The 24,406-nt window shown below is 41.0% G+C and overlaps 1 protein-coding gene across 1 annotated transcript in view; it reads right to left on the bottom strand.

Moving 5' to 3' along the window:
- TGFBR3 (transforming growth factor beta receptor 3) overlaps positions 1–24,406 on the bottom strand; it is a 179,380-nt gene that overhangs the window by 95,142 nt on the left and 59,832 nt on the right. Inside the window, exon 3 of the mRNA XM_039838819.1 lies at positions 12,096–12,280. Coding sequence (XP_039694753.1) covers positions 12,096–12,280 — 185 coding nt within the window. The remainder of the gene's footprint in view (positions 1–12,095; positions 12,281–24,406) is intronic.

The raw sequence follows: 24,406 nt of genomic DNA on the forward strand, positions 1-24,406 counted from the left end.
CTCCATCTTTAGAAACCTCTGGTTCCCAAGGAGAGCACTCCCTGCATGTCTGTCTACTTGAGTTTGAGAGGAGGAGAATATGTTTTTAACTTCATTAAGTGTTAAATTTACCTAAGACTTCAAGAAAGTCGATGCCCTTTAAGAGCTATTCTGAGGTAGAAATCTCAATATAACTTCCACCTCACAAAAAACTCTGTTAGACCACTAAAAGACACCCCTCATCCCACCCCAGGATCACGGCTAAAGCTAAGAAGTGTGACACCTCATTTTTCTCTCTACCTTTCTTTTCTCAGTCCTTTCAGCAGTTGCCATCTCTCTTTCTTCTCGTTCCCAAGACACCTTACCTGCCTATGAACCCACATCACTAGGCACACTTTTGGGTGTCTCACCTCTTAAGATATGAATGCAGTTTCCATTCAAATCAGTGCACAGATATAGAGTACTTACCCTGTGGCAAGCCCAGTACTGAAAAACAAATTTCACTAACTTGCTGAAAAACAAATTTCAAAAAGAATCAGGTCATCAACAAATAGAAATTAAACTTTAATGTGCACAATGGGGTGTTTGGGCTCCAGACAAAAGTTAGGCTATTGCAGTGATCCTAGATGCTATAGCGGGCTCTCCTTGGCTCGCAGACCTGGTAACATCTAATTTAGTCTCTCTATCTTCAAAAGAACCCATGTCATACCTGCAGTTTGCCTCTCTTCCCCCCAAGGGATATAAAAATTCTAGATTCAGCCAAAGGACTCTGTGGTTTGGGCAAAAAAAATGCCATAAATATAAAGCACTACTGTAGGGTGTCTTGGACTAGAACCCAGATAATGCCAGATGATTGTGGACAAAGAGCCATACCCAAGAGTCAAAGCATACCTATTTCAACTTAGTTTTAGCATTCTAAATCAGGAGTACACGCAGACCAAAATCCTACCAGAACACTATAAAATGGTGCTAAATAAACTTATAAAAGCCAAAACAGCAACGACAAAAATTAATCTCATCCTTATGAGTTTAAAGAGGCTATCTAGTATCTGGGCATTGATATTTTAGCATTTCAGACAAGGCCAAGGAGCCCAGGGAAAGGACAATTTCAATTAACCGACAGTCCAGCTGAGGTGCCCTGGCAGTCTGGAAAGGAAAGCACATAGCACTCAACCGCAATGGGAGCCAAAGCAGCAGGTCTTCCAAACACAGATTCAGATTCCTGTGTCTTTAAGACCAGACCCTCATAAATGGATTGCTTCTGCTGGACACCATGCTCTAAATAAACAGACTCTTCTGGCCGACACACAACTTCCTGTAGGGTTCTGGTGGGTAAGGCTTGAACAGGCTGCCAAATCCAATGACCAGCAACTTTTGAGCTGACTTAGAAAACAAACTAGAAAGACTCGGGTCCAGAGTAAACAAAGGAAAAAGCCACATTAAACAGGGAACAAATTACTATACAGGCAGGGATATTTTAAGTGCTCACTGAGCAAAAACGAAATAAAATAAAATTTAAAAATCAAGTTACTAGGTATTTAACAATACAGGGTAGGGTAAAATGACCTCTTTCAGTTGGAAGAATCAAGGTTAATTACCTCCAGCAATATTAAGAATTGGCTGGACGTCAGCCCCCTACATCATGAGGACAAATCATTCTCAATGGCCCAACTTCAAACCCGGCTCAGATCAAATGAGCCACCCGAGGGAGCAGCATGCAGTCAAAAGCCATTTATAGCTTTTTAGCCTACCGAGGAAGGGAAAAGACTAACTAGTTGACTAGCAGATGACTAAAATCCATAAGAGTAAAGAAAAATGTAACAAAACTCAGAAGCGGGCTGGGAAAAAAATGAAACAGAGATCTGGAGAATCTAGAGTAAATTGCAGTAGCATGAGATTTAATTAGGAAAAAGAAATCAAAGCAGTAATGTAAAATGGAAGATACCTGCTCATCAATAGCAGTTAAGGGCCTGGGGTGGAAACATGAAGTCCACTGACATAACACAAACCAAATAAAGGTACACTGTGGAAAAGGGGAGTAACTTACGAAGACTTCAGTGATAACTTTAAATAACGTCCTCGGGACCATGCAAGAACCCCACATACACAATGTAAAAGAGGACAGAGACTCGGTTCCTGTACTTATAAAGTCCACTCTCCAACTGGGTGTGCAAGATTCAGCAGCTAATAATGCAAGAAAACATGCTCTGGGAGGTGCAGACTCTGGTGGGTGGGGCGGGGGAGGATTCAGAGCAATGTTTAGAAAAGAGGGAGGTGGAGGGGGGTTAAGGAATCAGGGACAGGTTTGCTTAGGAGCTAAGACTTATGCATGGGCTTCTAACATGGCAAGGAATTGAGAGAATTAAAAAAGTTCAGGTGAAATTAAGAAAAAAATGTGTGGAGCAACAGATTCAGCTGGAAGGCCAAGGGTGAGGCTCAGCAATATGAACTTAAGCATCTCCAAGGGATTCAGATGCAGGGGGCTCATGTACCACACACCCTTGGAGAATTACTAATCCCCAGGATTAAGGCCAAATACTTACTCGTGCTGCCTTTCCATTATCATCTTCCATTTCCCAGCCCCAGCCCACCCCACCATTGCCCCCATCCTCCATTCCAGGAGTTGGCAAGCTTTTTCTGCAGATGGTCAGATCATCATAAATATTTTAGGCTTTGCAGGCCATGCGTGCAGGTCACACTACTATCACCCTACTCAACTCTGCCACCATAGTGAGAAAGCAGCCACACACGATATATAAACAAATGTGACTATGCCCTAAGAAAACTTTATTTATAAAAACAGGCATCGGACTGCTGGATAAATAAATAAAATGTGGTTTAGCTATACAATGCAATACTACTCAGGAATAAAAAGGAATGAAATAATTAATACATGGATGAACCTCAAATGCTTTATGCTAAGTGCAAGAAGCCAGTCACAGAAGTCACACATATCATATGATTCCATTTATAGAAAATATTCAAAATAGGCAAATCTATAAAGAAAGAAAGTAGAACAGTGGTTGCCTAGGGCAGGAGGTGGAAGCATGGGGAATGGGAAATGACTGCCAGTGGATACAAAGTTTCCTTTCTGTGTGCTGGAAATGTTCTAAAATCAGATTCTAGTAATGGTTGCATAATTCTATAAATATACTAAAAACCATTGCTGTGTATACTCTAAACAAATGAACGTTATGGTATGTAAATGGTATACATACAAAGACAGGCAGCAGGCAGGATCTGGCCCAAAGGCCATAGCTGGCCATGCCCTGCTCTATACACCGGCCACTCCATGTACATGGAAGAAGTTTCCTCCACACGTGTTTTCTGCTCGCCCCTCTGTGTATGTTGAGGCCTCCCTGCTCTTCTGCCCAGAAACTTCTACTTAACTTTCAAGTCTTTCATCAAACCTTCTCTTCTGGGAATCCTTCCCTCACCTGCAGATAGAATTACCACTCCCTCTGTTGGACTCCCACAAAATGTTGTTAATTTTAGTAAAAAATAATGGTCGCATTATTTGTCACATAGTAGTAAATTTGTTCTCCCTCACCTGGCAATAAGTGAAGATGATATAAAGATAAATAAAGATCTAACGGAGTGTCTACCTAGCATATAGTACGTTCTCAATAAATAATTCACTGACTAGATCTGTAAACAAATGGACAAATGAATGAAATCAATTTACAGAAAATTCATTTTATAAGTGATCCACCAGCCTGTCTGAATGAATCTGAAAGCAAAAGGTGCTGGTCTTAGGAGATTGGATAAGGAAGCTGCAGGGTCAGTGGGGAGAAACACCGACAATCAAGATAAATTGCAAAGGATATGTCAATAACTTGGTGACCAAACAAATACAAGGTTTGAAGGAAATAGGTAAATCCAAGATAGTTCAAAAGTCCCAAGAAAGATGGTAGCAGTGACATTGATGAGACAGGGAAGTTGCATTAATAAATCATTACTAGGGTAAGGAGAAGACTGGCTTCGGAAGATTCTTACATTCAATTTTAGAGATACTAAAAAGAACTAGCATTTGATTATGTACTGTGTGCCAGGCACAAAAGCCAGCCCTAAGTGCCACAGAGACCTCTCTCAATCCTCTGTGAACCCTCTAAAGAACTACTACTATTGTCTCCATTTTAAAAAGGCAATTGAGGCTTAGAGAATTAAGTGACTCATCCAGAGTCACACAGTCGGGAAGTGAAAGAGCTGAGATTAACCCTCTATGGCACCAGACAGAACCATACTGAGAGCCATTCTTCCACAGCACATTTCAGGCACCTGGGAACTTGAGGTAGGACTTGTGAGGTAAGGTGCTTTGGAGACCTGACTGGAGCTCCACTTGAGAAGCTTGGAGAGAGTCTGGGGAGCATCTGGCATGGAGCTGACAACCAAAGTCCCAAGAACAGACAACCTACCTCAGGGATTGCAGACAGGAGAAAAATAAGTTCCAAGGACTATACTTCCATCAAGAACCCCTGAGGAGGAAAAAAGAGCATCTAGAAAAGAAACGGAAAAATAGATAGGCAGACAGAAGGAGAACCAAGCTCAGGTAACATCCTGAAACCCAAAGAGAAATGCCAGAAAAGGGGTTACAGAAAAAGGAGTCGAGGGGGAGTAACAGTTGAAGAGGGGGGAAAAAACGTTGAGGAGGGGTAAGGTGTTGTTGTAGGAAGAACTCAGTGATAGGAATTGGGGTCCCTGGGTTCCACTCCAGCAATGGGACCAATTTCCTAATTGACGGTGAGTAAGTCACCACTTCACTCCCCGGTCCTACTCTCCTCTGTAAGGCTGTCAGGACTGCAGGGCACCTCTCCAGTCCCAGCGTCCCTTGGTCAAAAGAGCATCATCAGAGACTGACTCCCCAGAGAGACGTTAAGGAGAGCAGCAGTCAGGCTGCAAAGAGGAAAGAAGGGAAAGGCAGGACACACAGACAATCACTCATTCAAGGGTGAGATAGGCAAGGAAAAGAGAAATAAGATGTGGACAGGTGATCATCAGGGCCAAGTTCATACACAGCCTCTTCATTGTGGGAGGCGAAAAAAGTAAAATAATTTTCACGGAAATATTTTGAAAACATAGTGGGGGTGGGAATGATTTAAAATAACATATTAAATACTTCTGCAGAATTTAAGTCTTTAAACCAGAGATATTAGCAGTAAATTTTTTTTTTTTTTAATTCTCAAAAATGTTAAAATAGCAGATAAGCAATGGCAACAAGAAAGTTTAAGGTGGATATCCGGCAATCTGCACATATGCAAAGTGGACATTTGCCCAGTCAGCACGTCTCGGTCTCAGATTTATAAATCTGCTCCTTACTTTGGTCTATTGCTTTTTAAAATTATCTCCACAAAGTTCTAAGAGCAAAAAGTCACATTTTCAAATGTGGAGGGTGCTCCCGTAGAAACATTTTCTAACAACATTTTCAGGAAATTAAACAATTTTTTATAAATCAAGAGAAGTTACCATGGCAACGGTAGTACAGGTCAGGGTTATAACCCTAACCTCCATAAAGACAAACACCACACAGGATGGAAAATGCTGCTGCTGGACAGATTTTAGAAGGGGTCAAGGCAGTCTCTTCTCCAGACTGGGGAAGAGGCAACAAGAGAGGCTATTCAATCTGTCAGCTCCCAGCCAGCAAAGAACTTTACCCGGCATTACCTCATGTTAAAATGGCAGAGACTGACTGGGCCCAATCCCTCCAGTGGAGCAGGGGGCTGTGCTTTCCTAGGGCAATTTCACAGCGTTTGGAGGTTACTGTGATAAATGACAGTGTTTAAGTGATGTGGCCAGCCAGCATCTTGGTAGGAATGTTGTAACTTCTTTGCCTAGCTTGTGTTCTGAATTGTTTACTAAACCCTGATGTTTACTATTATTGCTCTGATTTCTGTTTTCACTTTTTCTAAAATTCCAACGCTGGATTTATGGAGAGTTCTCGTTTGAGAGTTAGCTGACTTTCAGGTTGAACATTTTGCTCCAGTGTGTTAGAAATCATCCTTGGCTAGTGTCGCCAGTTCTAACTGGCCTGCACTGTCCTCTGTCGAGACACCAGCCAGACGGAGGTCTAGCTGCCCTGCTATTCCCAATCCTGCTCCCCTGCCCACTTCTGGTGTCTTTATACTTCCCAGCAGAGTGTTATCATTTAACTACATTGAGTATCTCCGTGTGACGGGGGAACACTTTTTAAATGATATGACTATCTTATTCATTTAGGGCCTCCAATCCTATATGAGTCAAATTCAAATTAATACAGTAATTTATACGGCAACACTCAAACGAATAAGAGAGAGAGAGAAGGGAGAAGGAAAGGGGAAGGGGAGTGGGGAAGGAAGGGGAGGAGGGGAGGAGGGAGGGGAGAAATGCCTTCTGAGAAAATGTGACCTTTGCTGTCAGTTTAACTTTTTATTTTTTAATTCATTTGTTTTAATTAAAAATTATTGGGGTGACAATGATTAATAAAATCAAATAAATTTTAAGTGTACAGTTCAACAGTATGTCATATATATTGCATTGTGTGTTCGTCTCCCAAAGTTAGATTTCCTTCTGTCACCATATTTGACCCCTTTTACCCTTATCTACCTCCCCGCTCCCCGCTTCCCTCTGGTAACCACTAATCCACAATCCTTGTCCATGAGTCTCTGTCGTGTTTGTTGCTTTCGGTTTTATATCCCACATACAAGTGAAATCATATGGTTTTCAACTTTTTCTGTCTGACTTATTTCACTTAGCATGATTATCACAAGGTCCATCCAGGTTGTCGCAAATGGCAGTATTTCATCTTTTCTTATGGCTGAGTAAAAGACCCCGAATAGCCAAAGCAATCCTGAGAAAAAAGAACAAGGCTGGAGGTATCACTCTGCCTGATTTCAAATTATACTGCAAAACTACAATAACCAAAACAGCATGGTATTGGCAGAAAAACAGACACACAGACCAATGTAATTTTCTCATGTATCTGCTGTATGTCTGGGACAAAATGGCCAGTTCAGAGGTAATCTTACCTGTTTGTTAGGCTGAGGTGATTTCCCAACAACCTCCATTTAAACAAACACCAGGGAGTGTTTATACATGGAAGGTATTTGTTTAGTAATTGCATTTCACCAATATTCGGTGTTTGTGTATGAGCGGTTTACTTTGACCATTGCTTAGCACATACTACCTATTAGATCTCTGAAACATAAATCGCCTCCAGTTTGTTTTGATTTTTTTGCTGCATCTACACAGGACTGCCATTGGGTAAGTCACTCATGAATAACAGCAGAGGAAAAAAATGCCCCAGATAGAGAAGGTTTTTTAACCTCCCTAAGCTTCCCTCCCTTTCAGGCTGAAGAGGACTGGCAGACAGAATACAAGTGCAGGGCAGGTGCGCATAGCGGGCACCTCACCACCACCACTAACTAGGTGTTACTGTTATTTGGGGGGTAAGGGAGCTGTTCAGAGGCAAGCAGAACAGTTAGCATTTTACGTGTGTCTATTTCCTTCTCTTTCTCCCAACTGTGATCTTTCCTGACCTCAAAAGGAACCAGGAAAGGGAAGACTTTCTGCCACAGTCCTCAGAGAAGGAACAAAGTAAAACTGACTTGGAGCCACATGTATGATTAACCACACATCCCATTTGTCCCTGCCTGCCAAGGAGCTTGGAGCCAAATTTCAAACTCAATCATACCAACCACATCAACCCATATGGCTAACAAACTACACTTGTTTTTCTTTTGTCCTCATTTTGTATTTCTGCTTACATGGTTGGTATGTCTATTGTTTTAAGCCCATCCCAAATCTTTTTTTGGAATAAGGCAGAGAATAAGCAAATACATAGAAGTAAGGAGGGTTCTGAGCTTTCTGATAGTGAAGTTATTAAACCTGGCCCCCTTCCCATGATAACAGAGCCTCCAGATCCTCACACCCCCCCTACAGTCAGTCACTGTCACTCCCACAACAGTTGCTCCTTTAAGGTCAAAACAAATATATAAATTTAAACACTCATATCGTTTACAGGCATACCTGAGAGACATTGAGGGTTCAGTTTCAGACCACTGCAATAAAGTGAGTGATCTTTTTGCTGGTGGAGGGTCTAGCCTTCAATTTGTAAAAGTGCAACACCTGTGAAGCACAATAAAGCCAAGCGCAGTGAAACAAGGTATGGCTGTATACACCTGCGTGACGCTAGCTAAGGGCTTATCCTCAGCAGCTTTCATAATGAGCAAGCAATTTGATTGGTCAAAAATATAAAAGATACATCACCACTTAAAAGCAGGTCACAATAACAATTAGATGATAGAAAACAAAATTGCTGCCATTCCAGCAACTAATGAAAGTATGTTACTGTAAACAAGCCAGTGGTGGTGCTATAACCCTTCCTGGGAACCAGCAAACACCCTGAGGGACCAAACTGACAGGGGGTAAGGGATGACAGTTCATTTTACTTTGCAGTCCAGGAGGACAAGGAGCTGGTTTTTATAGGATGACACTTAGGACATAAGCCGGCTTATTCTAAAAGACAAAGCTGATTTCTCAGGACCGTTTACCCTCTTCTGCCCTCCGCTGTTGCCAGATAGTCTTCTTCCAGTTTCCTGTTTCCTTCCAAGCCTGTTGTTTCCAAAACCAATGATTACAAATGAGAGGTGTGGTCTCAGAAGAAAAATACAACAGATCTGTGCTGTCCTAATGAGAACCTAGCAGGGAGGCCAATGGCAGAACAGTGCTTTGCAACAGACAACTGTTTACATTAGTATAACAAGTGGGTTTCTGATACAAATTCTCTGCTGGCCTATAAAAGTGTTTATCTAACTAAAGTGTAATTGTTTCCCTAAATCTTGTCAATCTGCTGTGGTTTTTACTTCCAGGTGAAGGCTCTTCACCTCCTCCATACAGGAAAGGAGCAGCCTTTTCTCAGCCGAAGAACAACCTTAAGATGCCTGGGAGAAAGAAATTTAGTAAAATGTTAGAGAGGAATGATTTATAATAGGTCTTAATGCTGATCGTGCACCAATAACAAGCCAAGGGAAATAGGGCTGATTTAGTAATTCTCTTGCATTTAAGGAAGACATCATGAAAAACAACTGCAGCGGTCATCAGAGTCAAAGTCAACTATGGCTTGGAGCCAGGATGGCTTTGTTTTTGCTAATTTATAAGCAACAACATTTACCATTTCGTTTTTAAAAATATTTGCCTTTAACATCCGGTAGAGACACTCACAAAGGCTGCCTCTGGTCTTCCCACTACTACCCCCAAAACAGACCGGCTGTGATTTTTAGCACAGACCATATAATAACATATCTATAAAAATCAAGTTGCCCAGTAAGAATAACAGAAAGAGTTGGGTGAGTTTAGGTTGGAGGAGGAAGCAATCTTGGCTAAAAAGTGAATACTGTTAAGGTAAACTCTATGGGCTAATTAGAATGTTAGCAGGTCAAATTGTTGTTGGTTTTGTTTTTGTTTTTTTTTTTAAAGTATCTTTCCTGAGATAAAATTCACATACCATAAATTTCACCCATTTCAAGTGCAATTCAGTGGGTTTCAGTATACGCACATTTATCAAAGGTATTTAGTATATTCAGTTGTGGAACCATCAGCCCGATTTAATTTTAGAACATCTGTCCCCCGCAAAAGAGATCCTAGACTCATCAGCACTGCATTGAAACCCCCATTTCTCCCTTTTGCCCTTCAGCCCTAAGTGGCCACTAATTTACTTTGTCTCTATAAACTTGTCTCTTCGGGACATTTCATATAAATGGAATCATACAATATGTGGTCTTTTGTGTCTGTCTTCTTTGTCTTTCTCTTAGTGTAACGTTTTCAAGGTTCCTCCATGTGGTAGCCTGGATCACTACTTCATTCATTTTTATTGCTGAATGATATTCCAGTGTATGCGTATACCACATTTATTTATCCACTCATCATGGATGGATGTCCGGGTTGCTTCCACTTTTTGACTGTTATGAATAATGCTGCTATGAATATTTGTGGACAAGTTTTTGTGTAGACATATGTTTTCATTTCTCTTGAGTACAATGTACTTAGGAGTAAAATTGCTGGGTCATATGGTTCAAATAATTTTTAAAACTGTTTGCATGGCTGCAGTAATGTTTTTCCAGTCATATATGAAGGAGGTGAGAGAGATTTAATATATCTCCACCCCCATCCTACCACCCATAAAGAAACGTTTTCATTCTCTCTTGGTCATGGCCCTCCTGCTCTGATGTCCTCTCCACTCACTCTCCACACAGCAAACACTCTGAGGCCCACGACGAGAGCTCGAAGCCAGATGGAATTTCCAAAGATCACTTATCCCAACATCTTGTTGTCAAACAGGATTGGACTACAACCATCTAATTCTTAAAAGTCCCCAAAGAGGGAAAGAATGCAATTTCCCTCAGTTGCCTATGCTCAGAAATATCTTCAAATCACTAACCCCAAATCAGATACATACTGTACAAATATTGAAGGAAGAAGAATAGTGATCAGGTTTTTAAACAAGTTTTAGAGACTATCCCCCCTTTCTTTAATTCTTCTCTGAACACGTCGTGTCACCTGATGCCCGCTAATTGTATGTATTCTCAGCACTGCCATGTCCTAAAATGAGTTCCATTTTGATCTAACGTAATAAATACAACTGTGGGAGACCTCCGCTGCCATTCCTTGAGGTATTTTTCTTTTGCTTCGATAGTCTTCTTTGAATCTATTTTCAGAGTCAACAACAGGACCACACAATTTAACATCCAGAATTTTCTGCTGTTGCTGCTTCTGTAATAGCCCGAACTTTCTCTTCTTTCGTGGTTCCTCTGAGAAGCATATATAAAATGAGTAATTACTGCTGCTAAAGAATTGCTGGAGTCAGCAACACTTCATAGGAACTGCATTTCCTCCTCTCCTCCTTGTTCTCCCACCACAAATTCTCCCCCATAAGTTAAGAATTAAAGACATATTACTGGGATAAAGAAACCTGACCTGAAATATGTGTTGCAGCTCCAATGGCGAGCAACCAAGAGTGTTAACAAAGTAGCTGGAAAGGTTAGATAATTTGCCTTTGGAACAAGCCAACTCTGCACACTGTCACAAGATTAAAATCAGTTTGCTTTTCCTTCTGGACACCTCGTCTCTCCTATTTTTACTCCCCCAAAAAGGCAGGGTGGTTGAGGCAGATAAACAAATCATTTTGGCAACTAACTTTCTTGACCAGAAGAGAGCTCAAAGATAAATTCCATTGTGCATTAATTTTCCTATACTTCACTGTGATCATAATTTTTTGTGGTTTCTCTCTCCCTGGAGAGATAATAGTTAAGTGATAACGTTTCTGACATACAGAAGCTTAAAAACAGAAAGAATGTGTGTTATCTTTTAAAAAGTATGATGATCATTCACGCACAATCTAGATCATCTCTAAGCCATAGGAAAGAGTCCATTTCTCTCTTAAGGTTTGTTTTAACTCACACTCTTAACTCATTTGACCTCAGGCAAGGAAGTTATCTCTGCACCTGTCTATCACCTGTAAAATGAAGATAATAATAGGACTTCATGGAGTTAATGTATAAGTGCTTCAAACAGTGCTGAGGACAGAATAAATACTGAGTCATCATCATCATCACCACCAAGACCGCCACCATCTTTGAGAAGCTGCCTGCATAGCATAAGATAATATTTCATGCAAGTATGAAGTATTACCATCTGTATTCCAGAGTGTTCCCATTTCCCCTGACTCATCCTGCAAGAATGATAGGTTCATAAGACAAAGCAAAGAAAGAAGAAAGACAAGGCACAAGAAGAGATGGGAGAGACATTTTACAATAACAGAGAAATGGCACCTACTTTTGTTTTTTCACAGCCATGTTTAAAAGAAATTCTTAAGAACGTTCTTTCCAATATGCGGGGAGGGACAGGAAAATTAGAAAGCCAAGAAATCTCTAGAGAAAGAAGTCCTAGAGATGCCCAGTCCAGAGAGCAATCTGTTATTTGAAATCCTTCTCTGTCAAGCATTCGTAGAGTGTCCTACTCCCCACTTATGTTCATACACGAGCATCCTTGTGAGACCCAGAATGGAAGAAAAGGACTCTTCGTTCCGAAAAATGTCATTATAAACGTAGAAGGGCAACGGGTAGAAAGCTGACACCTGTGCCTACCTCTCTCTGCGGCTGGCCAGGTCCCTGGTCGGCGGCACGGAGGTTTAGGACGTGCACCTCCTGCGGCAGCCCTGTCGTGCCCCTGCTGGCACAGCCTGACAAGACGGTAAAGCTCTCCATCAAGGCCTGGACCGGATGGGAGGCATTGACGGGCGACAGTTCACACTGGGTGCTGGGCTCTGGACCTGCAGAGGGAATCACAAAATGGGAACCGCTCAGAAACCACAATCAATTGTGCCACAGTTAAATTACTTGTTCTGGATGGTCAAGCCACTGCCAGCCCACCAGAGGGGTCTCTCCAGACAAGCTGTTTCCAGGACTAAATGGCCAAAAAAAAAAAAAGAAAAAAAAGAAAAAAGAAAAAAAAGAAAAGAAAGAAAGAGAGAAAAAGAAAAAAAAACTAGCCTATTCTTCCAAAACTCCAATCTCTTAAATTCCTTTTGGATGATTTTGATATGTATTTGATTATTTAAATTCTCTTTTAGATGCACAAGTCATAAATGTATTCCTCTGGAGGGAGGAAACCTCCCGTTTGACATCTGTGTTCAATTCTTCATTCCTCTCTTAGAAGAAACCCAGATATAAGTGAAACAAATTGGCTAAAGCCCAATAATATTATACATAAATAATATTAAACACCTAAAATTGTTACCCTCCAAAAAAAAAATAAGATACAGTTCCTACCTTTTAGTTACTTCTCCATCTCAGAGCAAGCAAAACAAACTTCAAACAATACAAAGCAAGATGAAATGAGTGGAGGCGATTGGGGCCAGGGCCGTAGAGCAAAGTTTGGGCCAGAGGTCAGAAAAATACTCCTAAGAGAGGTAAGGTGTGAGCAGAGCCTCAAATAAAAAAAGCATAACCCTAGTCATAATTGACTCGTACGTCCTCATTTTCTCTTTCTCTAATCAATCAGACCTTAAATCCTAAATTCATCCATTCCTCCCCATCTTTACCTCCTGTAGCTCTGTCTATGCCCCCAGACAACTGCAGATCTTCCTTAAAGGAGTCTCAGCTATCCAGCCCTTCAAGCCACTTTATATATAAGCACTTTCCACCTTACCCAGGGGTGCTAAACTAAATGGTGATTCCAAATGCAAATGCCTGCCCGTCCCATTTCGCAAGCGTGTCCTGTCCCCAGAGAACTGCTGGCCTTATGAATAAAGCTTGAGTTCCTTGGCTTGGCACACAAGGCCATTCCTCTCTCTCCAGCCTCACGCCTCTGCACTCCAGCAACACCAGATGGCTTAATGGTCTCCAGACATATCATGATGTTCCTCAACTCCATGTGTTTATTCAAACTTGTTCCCTTTACCCAAATTCCTCTTCCACTCTAACTCCACTCCCACAACATCTCAAACTGAGGGAGGTACTTTCTCTATCCTCTTATAATTTCTCTGCCCGTCTCTGCTGTTTCACTTTCCGTACTGTACCCACCAGTGTACACATCCCTTTGCCAGTCCAGTGTGGCCTCCCTGATGGCCTTGGGTTACTCATCTTTGTATTCTCAGCACCCATCATGGGGCCTGTCTCAACAAATATTTGTTAAATAATCACTGAGCTTAAAAAAAAATTCTCCTTCCCCTGATCGGTAATTAAGGCATCATTCCAGGGACTTGATTTGGCTATAAGGAACCAATATGGAAAACAGGTTGCTAAAATGATAGGAGGTACAACCCCACCACATTTTAGCTTCATTTGACATTGGCTGGATTGATAGAGGGACATCTAGGAAAAGGGAGGAAATTTCCAAACATAAATCTCAGACACATCTGTAAGCTTGGTCTTACCCCCATTTGATAGCTGGGGAGGCTGAGACTTGAACATACTGTGTCCTCCAAACCTCAACCTCCAAATAGAAGTTGGAAAAAAACCTGAGTGCACTCCAATTAGCGCTTCCTGACTTCTACATAACAAAGACACTCTCCAGAATTGCAGCTCTGGTCTAAAATGCAAATGCAGTTCAGAACCAGGCAGTCCTGTACTCCCACTGCTATACCATGAACAGATTCCCTGCCAAGTCTATTTCAGAACTCACGGAAATTATCTAGGCTGATAATAGTTATCTGGTCTGAAATGAAGTATGTACCTTCTCAAATAATCACTGCCACCCTTTCTATTACTGTACTGTGTCCAGCTGCTTTCTGAGAAAGATAGGTATAGAAGGAAGATGTCACAGCAGCACAGGCAGAAGGTACTGAAAGTACAATTCCCTGAAGTCTCCCTCACAGAGCAAACAGTATGAGCAGGTGAGGCCTGTGCTGCTCCCATTCCTGCTGTCACCAGCCAAGTGGGACGTCTGGTATATCTCATGCCCCAGAGCTCCGGAGAAAGTCTCCTCCTACTCCTACTCAACTATGGGAACATGCAGTGGCAATTGCTACCCATACTGGAAAACCATTCCAATCAGGTTTCACAGCCTCCCGCCATGAATCTGCCATTATCATAAATTAAGCACACATAAAAAATACTTTTCAGTTCCATTTAAGTGCAAAGCTTAAATGGAACTGTAGTTCTGGCCTGTAGTTCTACCCAAAACACATCTGCAAAAAGGCCTGCAATCTGCTGACTCCCCTCCTGACCGCACCACCATCACCCATCAGGGTTTTCCTTAAACCAGCACACTACCCATCTCCATACGAGGGTAGGAGCATACTCTCACTGGAAACAAATCAGAGGATGAGGGACACAGAGAGGGATGTCCCAGTGCTGAGGACGAGTGTGCCTCGCCTGGAATCTCTGTTCTGTCCTGCCACAGTCCAGGACAGGGAAGACCCCCGACATTATGGGCTACAGCCCCAACCATGGCTTCTACGAGTCAGTCCAAGGTCAAAGAAAGGAGAAAGTAATGCACAGCCACACTCTGATCAAGTGATGGGATAGCTGCTCTTTACAGAGAGCCACTGGGGTCAATTTTTAAACACACTCAGTATAGAATGTCTGTCCCTGAGCATCAGACATACCAGAGTCGTGTTTGGTTTTTGAGGTTCCTTATTCAGATTGTTTTCCTCTGCATTTTAAAAAGGAAAAAGTTAAAACATATGACTAAGCTATCCTTAAGTCAAAAAGACCAAAAAAAAAATTAAAAATCAAGAATTATCGACCTCCATCCCCAAGGGTATGTAAGAAATGATGAGTTCAACAGTTCAACACATAATGTCAGTCTGATCTAGTATAAAATAATAAATTGCTCTCATTTACTAAGTGCTTGCTGTGGGCTGGGCACTACTAGGTACTGTATACCTTTCCTAACACCACCATAAGGAAGCAATATTATCCTCATTTTAGAGAAAAGGAAAATGAGCTCAATAAACTTAACTATCCCAGTCATCCAAAGCCATGGACTTAGACCTGTCACCAAAGCCAATATGGTGAAGTTTTTCATTTGAAAATGTTGAGCCCAGAAGGGTTCACTGGTGAGTTCTACCAAACGCTTAAGAAAAAAATTACAGCAATTATCTGCAATCTCGTTCAGAAGATAGAAGCAAAAAGAATACTTCCTAACTGGTTCTATGAGGCCAGCATGGCCTTAATACCAAAACCAGAAAAAGACATTGCAAGAAAAGAAAACTATAGGCCAAAATCTCTTATGAACATAGATGCAAAAATCTTCAACAAAATATTAGCAAATCAAATCCAACAATGTATAAAAAGAATTATACACCACAACCAAGTAGGATTTATCCTGGGTATGCAAGGCCAGTTCAACTTTCAAAAATCAATTAATGTAATCCATCATGACAACTGGCTAAAGAAGAAAAGAACAAAAATCACATGATCTTATCAATAGATACAGAAAAAGCATTTGACAAAACCTAACATCATTCACAACAAAAACGACAACAACAAAAACCTCTCAACAAACTAGGAATAAATGGGCACATCCTCAAACGGATAAAGAACACGTACAAAAACATATAGCTAACATCATGTCCTACTTAATGGTGAGAGGCTACCAGCTTTCTCACTAAAACCACTTATAAGGCAACATCGCACTGAAGTCCTGCTGATGCACGCAGTTAGGTATGGCCATATGACCAAATTCTGGCTAATAAGGTATAACCAGAGGTAATATATGCAATACATGCTGAAAAGAATGAAATATGTTCTTCTGCCCTTTCCACCTTCCTGTTGGCTGGAACACAGATGTGACAGGTAGAGCTGGAGCAGCCATCTTGGGCCATAATATTGAAGTAACATCCTGAGTCAGGCAAAGCAATAAAACAGAAGTTGCCTGGGCCCTTGATAAACCTGGACCTGTTAGATAGGCTCTGGGCTGCTTCTTTTTACATGAAACACATATAAACTTTCCTCTTATTCAGGACAATATTATTTTGAGTTTTCTGACACTTACAGCTTAACCTACTTTAATTAAGATACTGGCTTCATTTTACTTCATCAAAAGTGCCAACCTTCTTCTCACTGGAGGCTCCACATACAAGGTTTCCTCCAGGAACACTTCCCCCACCATTCCTGCTCCTCTCCCCTGCCTTGGTGTGGCAAACTCCTACTCATTCTTCAGATCTCTCAAGGAAGCTTCTTCCTACATTAGATATGCATTTTTTAGATATTCTCATTGTACTCTCTATTTCTCTTCACTGCACTTCAAGTGGCTAGACTCGTATAATTATTTTTGTAATTACTTGTTTAATGTCTGCATAAACCCAAAGACTGTCAGCACCACAAGAGAATGGCATCCAATCATTCTGCTTATTGCTTTATTCCTTATCCCAGCATAATGTCTGGCAAACAGCACACACTCAAATATTAAGGAGGGAAGGGCGGTAGGAGAGGAAAAGGGAAAGAACCACGAGGTGATCCATGTTCAAAGTATTTTACATCAATAGGAGACTTGACCTAGAGTTCTTCCTTTTACTCTTTACCTAGTAGCCAAAGCTTCAATCTTGTACTAAAGGGAAAAAAATCAATCATGTGATAAAGAAGGTGGCATTTTGGGTTGCTAAGAATCAAGTTTCGGCTGGGGCTTCCCCATCTTCAAATGTCACGGAAGACAGAAATGCAAACCTGTTTTTGTCCTCTCATCTCAAACACTCTTGTGGCAAAGCCCTTTTCTCCAGGTGATACAACAATCCTCTGTCTCTCCCATCAGCATGCCATGCCCCGAGCCTCATCCACCTCCTGGGTCAGCCCCAAGCCTTCGTGCCTCTCTTCTGCAGCCACAGCCTGTTCCCAACCTTCTCCCTTTGCCTCACAGTGACTTCTTCTGCAGTCTGCCCACACAATGTCAGACCTGTCTCCAGTCAGAAAAAACTTCCACCTGGGAATAATGTCATCTACCCCTCAGCTTCTACCACCCGTGCCTGAGGTAGCAAGGCGACCATGATTCTCGCTTGACCACCTCAGGGCCCAAGCGTTAGCGCCTTGCAGCCACGAACATGCTTCAAAACCCTGTGTGACTCATCTTTGTGGTAACCTGTGAGCTCTGAAACTGCTAGTTTAGGCTCTCGCTGACACTCTCAGGAGGCTGGGAGTTTCTCTTGTGGCCAGTGCTGGAAACCCATAGCCCTTCCTTCCCTGAGAAATCTCTTCCCCACAGTCAATAAGCAAGTGAGCAACATGCTCTGGTGATGATACTGATCAGCACAGCAAAAGCTGCTCTATCACAGTAAAGATCCACCAAGGCACAGATGATATAGAAAGAAATGCAGACTGAAAGCAACAATATCATAAACATACACTCCTGTTAACCGTGCCCACTGCTTTCTAATTAAAAGGCATTTTCCAGATACTTAACTATCTGAAGCCTCACAGAAACACTGTAAAGTGAGTAGAACAGATATTATTCCCCCTAGAAGTAAACTGTTGCAAGCCACAGAGCTGGGCGCACGTTTCAATAAAGCGCTTCCTGACAGACATGCACATACAGGCTTCCCTCCAGTGGCATTCCTATTTCCTCCCAGTATGGAAATTGCTGTTTCTTCCAGGCATCGAGGACATGCTCTGTCCAAGATTCTTTGGGGGTAGCTCCCAAAGAGGTCTAACTTTCTCTTGGTCTCAAAGTCTGAGGTGAGTTTATTCTTCTCCACTGACTACTCAAGCCATCTGACCTCAAAATCTTGCTGGGTGTTGTGCTGCGCTTGAGCTGTCCTCTTCCCTCCTAACCTGAAGTCAGACTCCGTATTTCCTTCTCAGTACACCTTCCTCTGCCACCAGGACAGACACAACGGCCTCTATTTACCCACAAGTTGCTACTTCTATTGACTTAAAACATTTACTGACTTGAAGTCAGCTTCAAGTAAACCCTGTGCTGAGAAACTCAGCAGGTGGCCAAACCATGTGTTTCCTTAACAAAGCAAGACCCTCAGTTCAGCAGCTGGGCCTCCGAGGACAACACTGAAACGTGGGGGAACCAAGGGCTCTACCTCCTGTGATAAGCCAGGGTTTAATTCCTCATGTGTAAGGTTATCTGTACCTTCTCTGGGCCACATGGTATGTACATATTGTTTCTAATCCTCGTAACTCCACATAGAGACAGTGTGAAAACCCCCCATGGTAGAGTAGTGGAAACTGGGTCCCAGAGAGGTTAAGTAACCTGCCAAAAATTACACGCCACTGGTAAGTGGCAGGATGGAATTCAAACCTGGATCTCTCAAACTCCAGGTCCAAGTTCTTCCCATGTCCAGGCATTGCTTCTACCCTTCATTTTCCAGTCCTTCACCTCCGGACTTGGTGAACAAACTTATTGGCCAAAAACACACATTAATTAATGTTTGATAAAATAAACTGCTTATTTCGCACTTGAAACCTTTCAGTTGGCTCAAAAGACTTCATAAACTTAACGTGAAAGCACAAGCTCATTTCTCATTTTATTATCTTCTTCATCTTTTGTTACTCATGCTTGCTTATCTCCACACGTGGGAAATGTTCCTGAGATCTGACTATAACATCAATGTCTAAATTCCCAGTTCCACTTAAAGAAAAAAATGCAAATGGACTCACCCTTTCATTATATCCTTTCGCTACGACACAGCTACAACACGGCATTCCAGTCATGGTTAAGAACCCCCACATCCACACTGGCTGCAGGCCAGCCTCGAGTCTTGATATTATGCAGACAAAGCATTTGGGAACAGATGCATTCGCTGCACACACTTTAAATTTAATCTGTCCCAAAAGAAATTAATATCACACCTCATGCAACATGGAGTAAAATATTGGGGGGAGGGGTGGTTATTGTAGATATAGTAAGTAATTTTCACATTTAATAAATGTGATCCTTAAGCTTTCTAAATACTAATGCATACCAAGTTGACACAAACATCTGGTACCTATTCCACATAATTTCCAGCATACTGATTCCCCATATCACCCAGGGTACTAATGAGGAGCGTGTGTTCAGCTGTAATAAAAGTGGTAAAGATGCAAAAGGAATCAAGGGGTAACATTATAGCCTGGGACCAAGACATTGCAGTGGGGAGATTTTATTCTAACAATACCATTGGCTAATAAGGGTTTCTGTTATTGTCCCACAGGGAATTCTGCAATGCTGTCAGCTGCAAAGAGGGACAAACTCCCACAGATTGTGGAACTGGGCATTGCAGGATCTATTCTGCCCCTGAACTGAAAAATCCCTTCTGCCCCCATGGGGTGCAAGAAACTTGTAAGAAACAGCACCTGAGATGATCTCCCAGCCAACAGCACAGCCTGCCTCTAATTGAGCTTTATGAGAGGGAATGTGACAAACACCAGGATATGATGCAAAAGCAAAGCTCCAAGAAGAAACACCTGGAAGGCCCTGAGCTCAAGAGCGCCTGCAGTGTACACAACATATGCTCATGTTTATACCATCTCAAATTACAACTCATTGGAGCTATAGCCCCTTGGGGATGGAGCTGCAGAATGCACCACCATTAAAATCCAAAAGAGGCCCCTCTACCACAGCCCCCACCTGGGTTTTTCAACAATAAAACTTGGCTTAAGGTTGAAGCTCATCCCTGGCAGGAAAAAGATAAAAGAGGCCTAGAACCTCTAATATGGATTTCTCAGGAAAAAAAAAAAAAAGCCAGATTTTTCTACGGCACAACTCCTAAGGCATGTTATCATAGTTCCTTTCACGTTTCAAGTGAATATCTAAATCCAAACCTTCCTCTTGACAATTCAACCCTCTTCCAAGAAGTCAACCACCAACTAGTTGGGCGAAAAGCCAATGCGTATTGGTATATGATTGTGTTGAAACCATGGTAGGACCATGTTGGAGAATTTCCTGTGTTCAAGTGTGTTTTTAAATGTTCAAAAGGAAACAGTGGGCAGAGTTTCTTTAAGAATCTAAATTCTCAAAGTGCTGGGAAGTGCCAAGCTATAAAGGGCATTCACTCTTCCAACTAAGCAAGATATCACCATATAACCAAGAAGTATCAGAGGGGATTTAGGCAGCTCTGTGAGGAAGTGATGTTTCATTTTGTGTTTTTTTATAACCTGAAGTGAAAAATAGCAGAGGGAACATGTTCCAGAAGTCACAATCAGGCAGAACAAGAAAAGAGTCCTTATATTAGAGACACAGGGGTATATAGGAGGAGCGCTGGACCAGGAGATATGAGAGTTGCATTTTAAATCCAGATCCACCTTGTCCTAGTTGTTTGTGTTTTATCTTTAAGCTTTCCATAATCTCCCTCTCTCTTATTTTATGACAGACTCGACTTGTAGATCAAATGAGACATTCTACATACAAATTCTTTACAAATTTCAAATACTATTAGAGACATAAAGTTCCCTGGGGTGTTGCGGGGAGAAGAAGTAAATGAATGAAAACATCTTCTCCAATTGAAAACAAAAATGTTTCCTTTATGAGTTTAGAATGATTAATAAAAATATCTAAGATAAGATGTTCTTATACTACTCCCTAGCCATTACTCCCCAAAAATTATTTCTAAGCGTTCCACTGGGAAGATTTAAAATAAAGCTATGTACAGTAAAAATTCCTATTCTCTGAGCACATTCTGGAAGTACAACTCCCAAAGGTGAGAACAATCCATTCTCTGCCCCCAGGGAATTCTTGCAATCCGAAATGAGGTAATCTGGCCCTGTCTTGACTGATTTTCTTGTTGCTTACTTTTGATCTGTAAAATAGTATACCTGTTCCTGTCCTTCTGACAAGATCTAAAAGAAGCTGAGAATGACTGGGCTACAGTATTCATTTATGGGAGATTAGAATTTATGGGATATTGTTGACTAAACGGCTCAGCACAAAGACCAAAAAAAAAATCTGCAGACTTAAAGAATGGAAGAAAATGGAATCTGTTTTCTCCTACCGTGTGAGTTGGAGACACACAAAACAGTGAAAGTATATCTCTTTATTAAGAGGAAAATATTTAATTGGTACAATTCAAAATATTATACACAATTTAGGCACATAACCCATAAAAAATTTAATTCCTACACATGGCAAAGTGAGACTTGCAGGTCTGAAAAGCTGTCCCTTGTTAACCCTAAAGGATGACATCACCAAACTTGTTCATTCTCAGACCTCAACTATATCTAAGATAGTCACTAAACTAATTTTCTCTTTTTTACCTCTACATAGCTGGTATCTGATGACAAAGAAAAAAAATGGGAGAAACAGAGGCAAGGGCATGCATAGAAACACAGAGGTATAACACACTGCATAGGACATTCTCTTGGAGGGGTTAAAGCTGGGATGTGGGGTCTGGATAAGTGAAAAGACAAGAAGCTATAAGTGGAGGGATGGTCTAGAAGAGCAGAAGGGGGAAACCACAACTGCTGGGGAGTTGAATCATAGCCTGTAACCATTGATTCTGATTATAGATAGGAGACAAGAGATTGAAAAAGGAAAATCGACCAACTTTTGGTTTGGCCATGCAAAATACTACTAATTACAGCCCTATGTACTAACTGGGCCATGAACTGAAATACATTTAAGACTTTTATACATAATTAGGGCATTGAACAATTGGGTTGTTAAAGGAATGAAGGAAATGCTTAACATAAATGCCAATTTTACCAAACGGCCATGAATACATCAAATCCCATTACGATACTACACTCTATTCCTTCCTCTTCAAGGGAGCTAGCTTGCTGGTCAGGTTCTTCCGTCAAGAGGGAAAAAGAGATGATAGTTTGTAGAGAAATCTATGAATAACTAGTGTGTTCTTAGTCCTTTCACCATAAAGGTAAAAGGCTGAGGAGAATCTATGGAGCTGGTATTTCCAGGGTTCACAGTGGTTATTTTGGGCCACTCAGGCAGCGCCACTGATAGGACTCAGAGTGGACTGGGCAACACTGGCTCATGGAAAGACAGAAGGACTGTGCCCAGCTAAGTTGCCCTGGCCCTGAACCACATCTTTGTACCTGATTAAATTCACAGACTCCATAAACCTGTTATGCCTATTATACTTGCCATTATAACCAACATCAGCTTTTAGTTACAAATTTATTATTTCATTTATTTAGGCATATCTTTGTGTGTTTTCTACTTAATTGGAAACACCACGAGGACATGTTACTTTTGCTTATCCTCTATCTCTCCTGGCACTTGGCACAGTGCCTGACATGCAGCAGGTATTCACAAACACTTGCTGAGTGATAAATGCCTCAAACAACTTAAACCCTAATTCTCTAGGGACCATGGAGCAAGTCACCTAGGTTTATATCTCAGCCCTGCCACACTTTAGCTCTGTAACCTGGGGCAGTTATTTGACTGCTCTGTGTCTCTGGTTCTTCATCTATACAATGGAGATAATGATAGCATCTGACCCATAAGACTATTTGTAGGATTAACTCATTTGAATTATCATATAACTATTATTATTACTATCTCTGCAACTATGGAATGTGTTCTGAAAAAAAAATACTTTTTAACCTATCTCAACCTCCTTTCACATTAGAAATCAAAATATTAGAGCTTAAAAAGGTATCTTGGTTCCATGTAGTTCAATGCCCTCCCTTCACTCAGCAGGTTTCAGAGACCTCTATAAACTGTTGCTAAAAAGGCCTTCCCTTCCAATTCTTCCTAGTTTTCAGACAAGTTCTGCTATGGCATCCAGTCCTAGAGGGGCAAACTTAATGTACCAAGACAGGTCTGACGAGGGTCCCCAGTTTTCGTGGGCACTCCTAGAAAATTGCTGATCCAACTAAAATGTCATACTATATATTCCTTTATGATTTATATACTCAACTACTTCTAGAAAGGAGATTGAAGGGCTTGTAATAAAAAATAAACAAAAAACAGGCCCAGAAAACCCACTTCAGCTCCCAATCAATTAAAAAGTGGCTATGGCAAAAAAAAATCTACAGAAGAATGTAGCTAAAGCAATTTACTTCATTTGAGTACCCTTAGTCCTGAGCTTCCCAGCAGCCAAGGTAAAAGAAAAAATGTGATGTTTACTAGATCTTATAAAAAGGAAACAAATTGGCTCTTTGGATAAGGAAAAAAAAATTTAAGTCTGAATGTAAGATGCCCATAGTAATACAATGATCTTTGATTTCAAGAGTTATTTTACAAAAAGCATAGGTACATAACTTTTCTTATATGCCCTCATTAAAAATAGAGAGAATATACTCTACAGTGAATTTCATTCAGAGTTCCAAGTAATTCTCTGATATGCACCAAAACTCCTTTTCTAGAATTGGAAGAATTTTTTTATTATTACTTTCTAAACAAATAATTTGCCTTAATGTAGGTATGATAACAAAAAACAAAGTGGCATTAGCTTGCTGAAGGCATTTGGGGGATTTTGTGATCTTGATTGTTAAAAATAAGCCATTCAATAAATGAAAAGTTTTAGATTTTGCTCTACTGGGTCAATAAGCAACTTTTGAAAGGATAAAACCTAAACAGAGGTATCAGTTTAATAAAAGGCTAGAAAGAAGGGGTTTGATTCAATCAAATTGTATTTAACCTAAAGATACATATAAAATAAATTAATGTACTGATGTTTAATAAACTCTCTCAAAAAATTTAAAACTGGGATAAATGAGATACCTGTTCAGAAAAACATCTACTGAGCATGCTCATGACAAAACTTCACACACAGTAAACTACTGTAAAACACACATCTGTACCTGACAAAGCAACCTTTCAAAAGAGATGTGTCATATGATGTTTCAAAGCTCAACTTTTTTTTTTTTAAGTTTGTCACATTCAATCAAAGCAATTTCTGTTTTTCTGAAATCTGTGTGTTATTTTGGAGAAAGCTTTTCTTCAGTGTTTTTCCACTCTAGGTCAACTAGCTCCTCTCTTTTCCTCCCAAGTGAACGTTTGGAAACCTCTCTGTCAGGGGGTCAGAATTCACCTTTTCTCACATAGATACAAATTTTAATGCTTTCAAATGGTC

Source organism: Pteropus medius, unplaced genomic scaffold (genome assembly GCF_902729225.1).
Source record: "Pteropus medius unplaced genomic scaffold, Ma_sr-lr_union100, whole genome shotgun sequence".
Lineage (NCBI taxonomy): Eukaryota > Metazoa > Chordata > Mammalia > Chiroptera > Pteropodidae > Pteropus > Pteropus medius.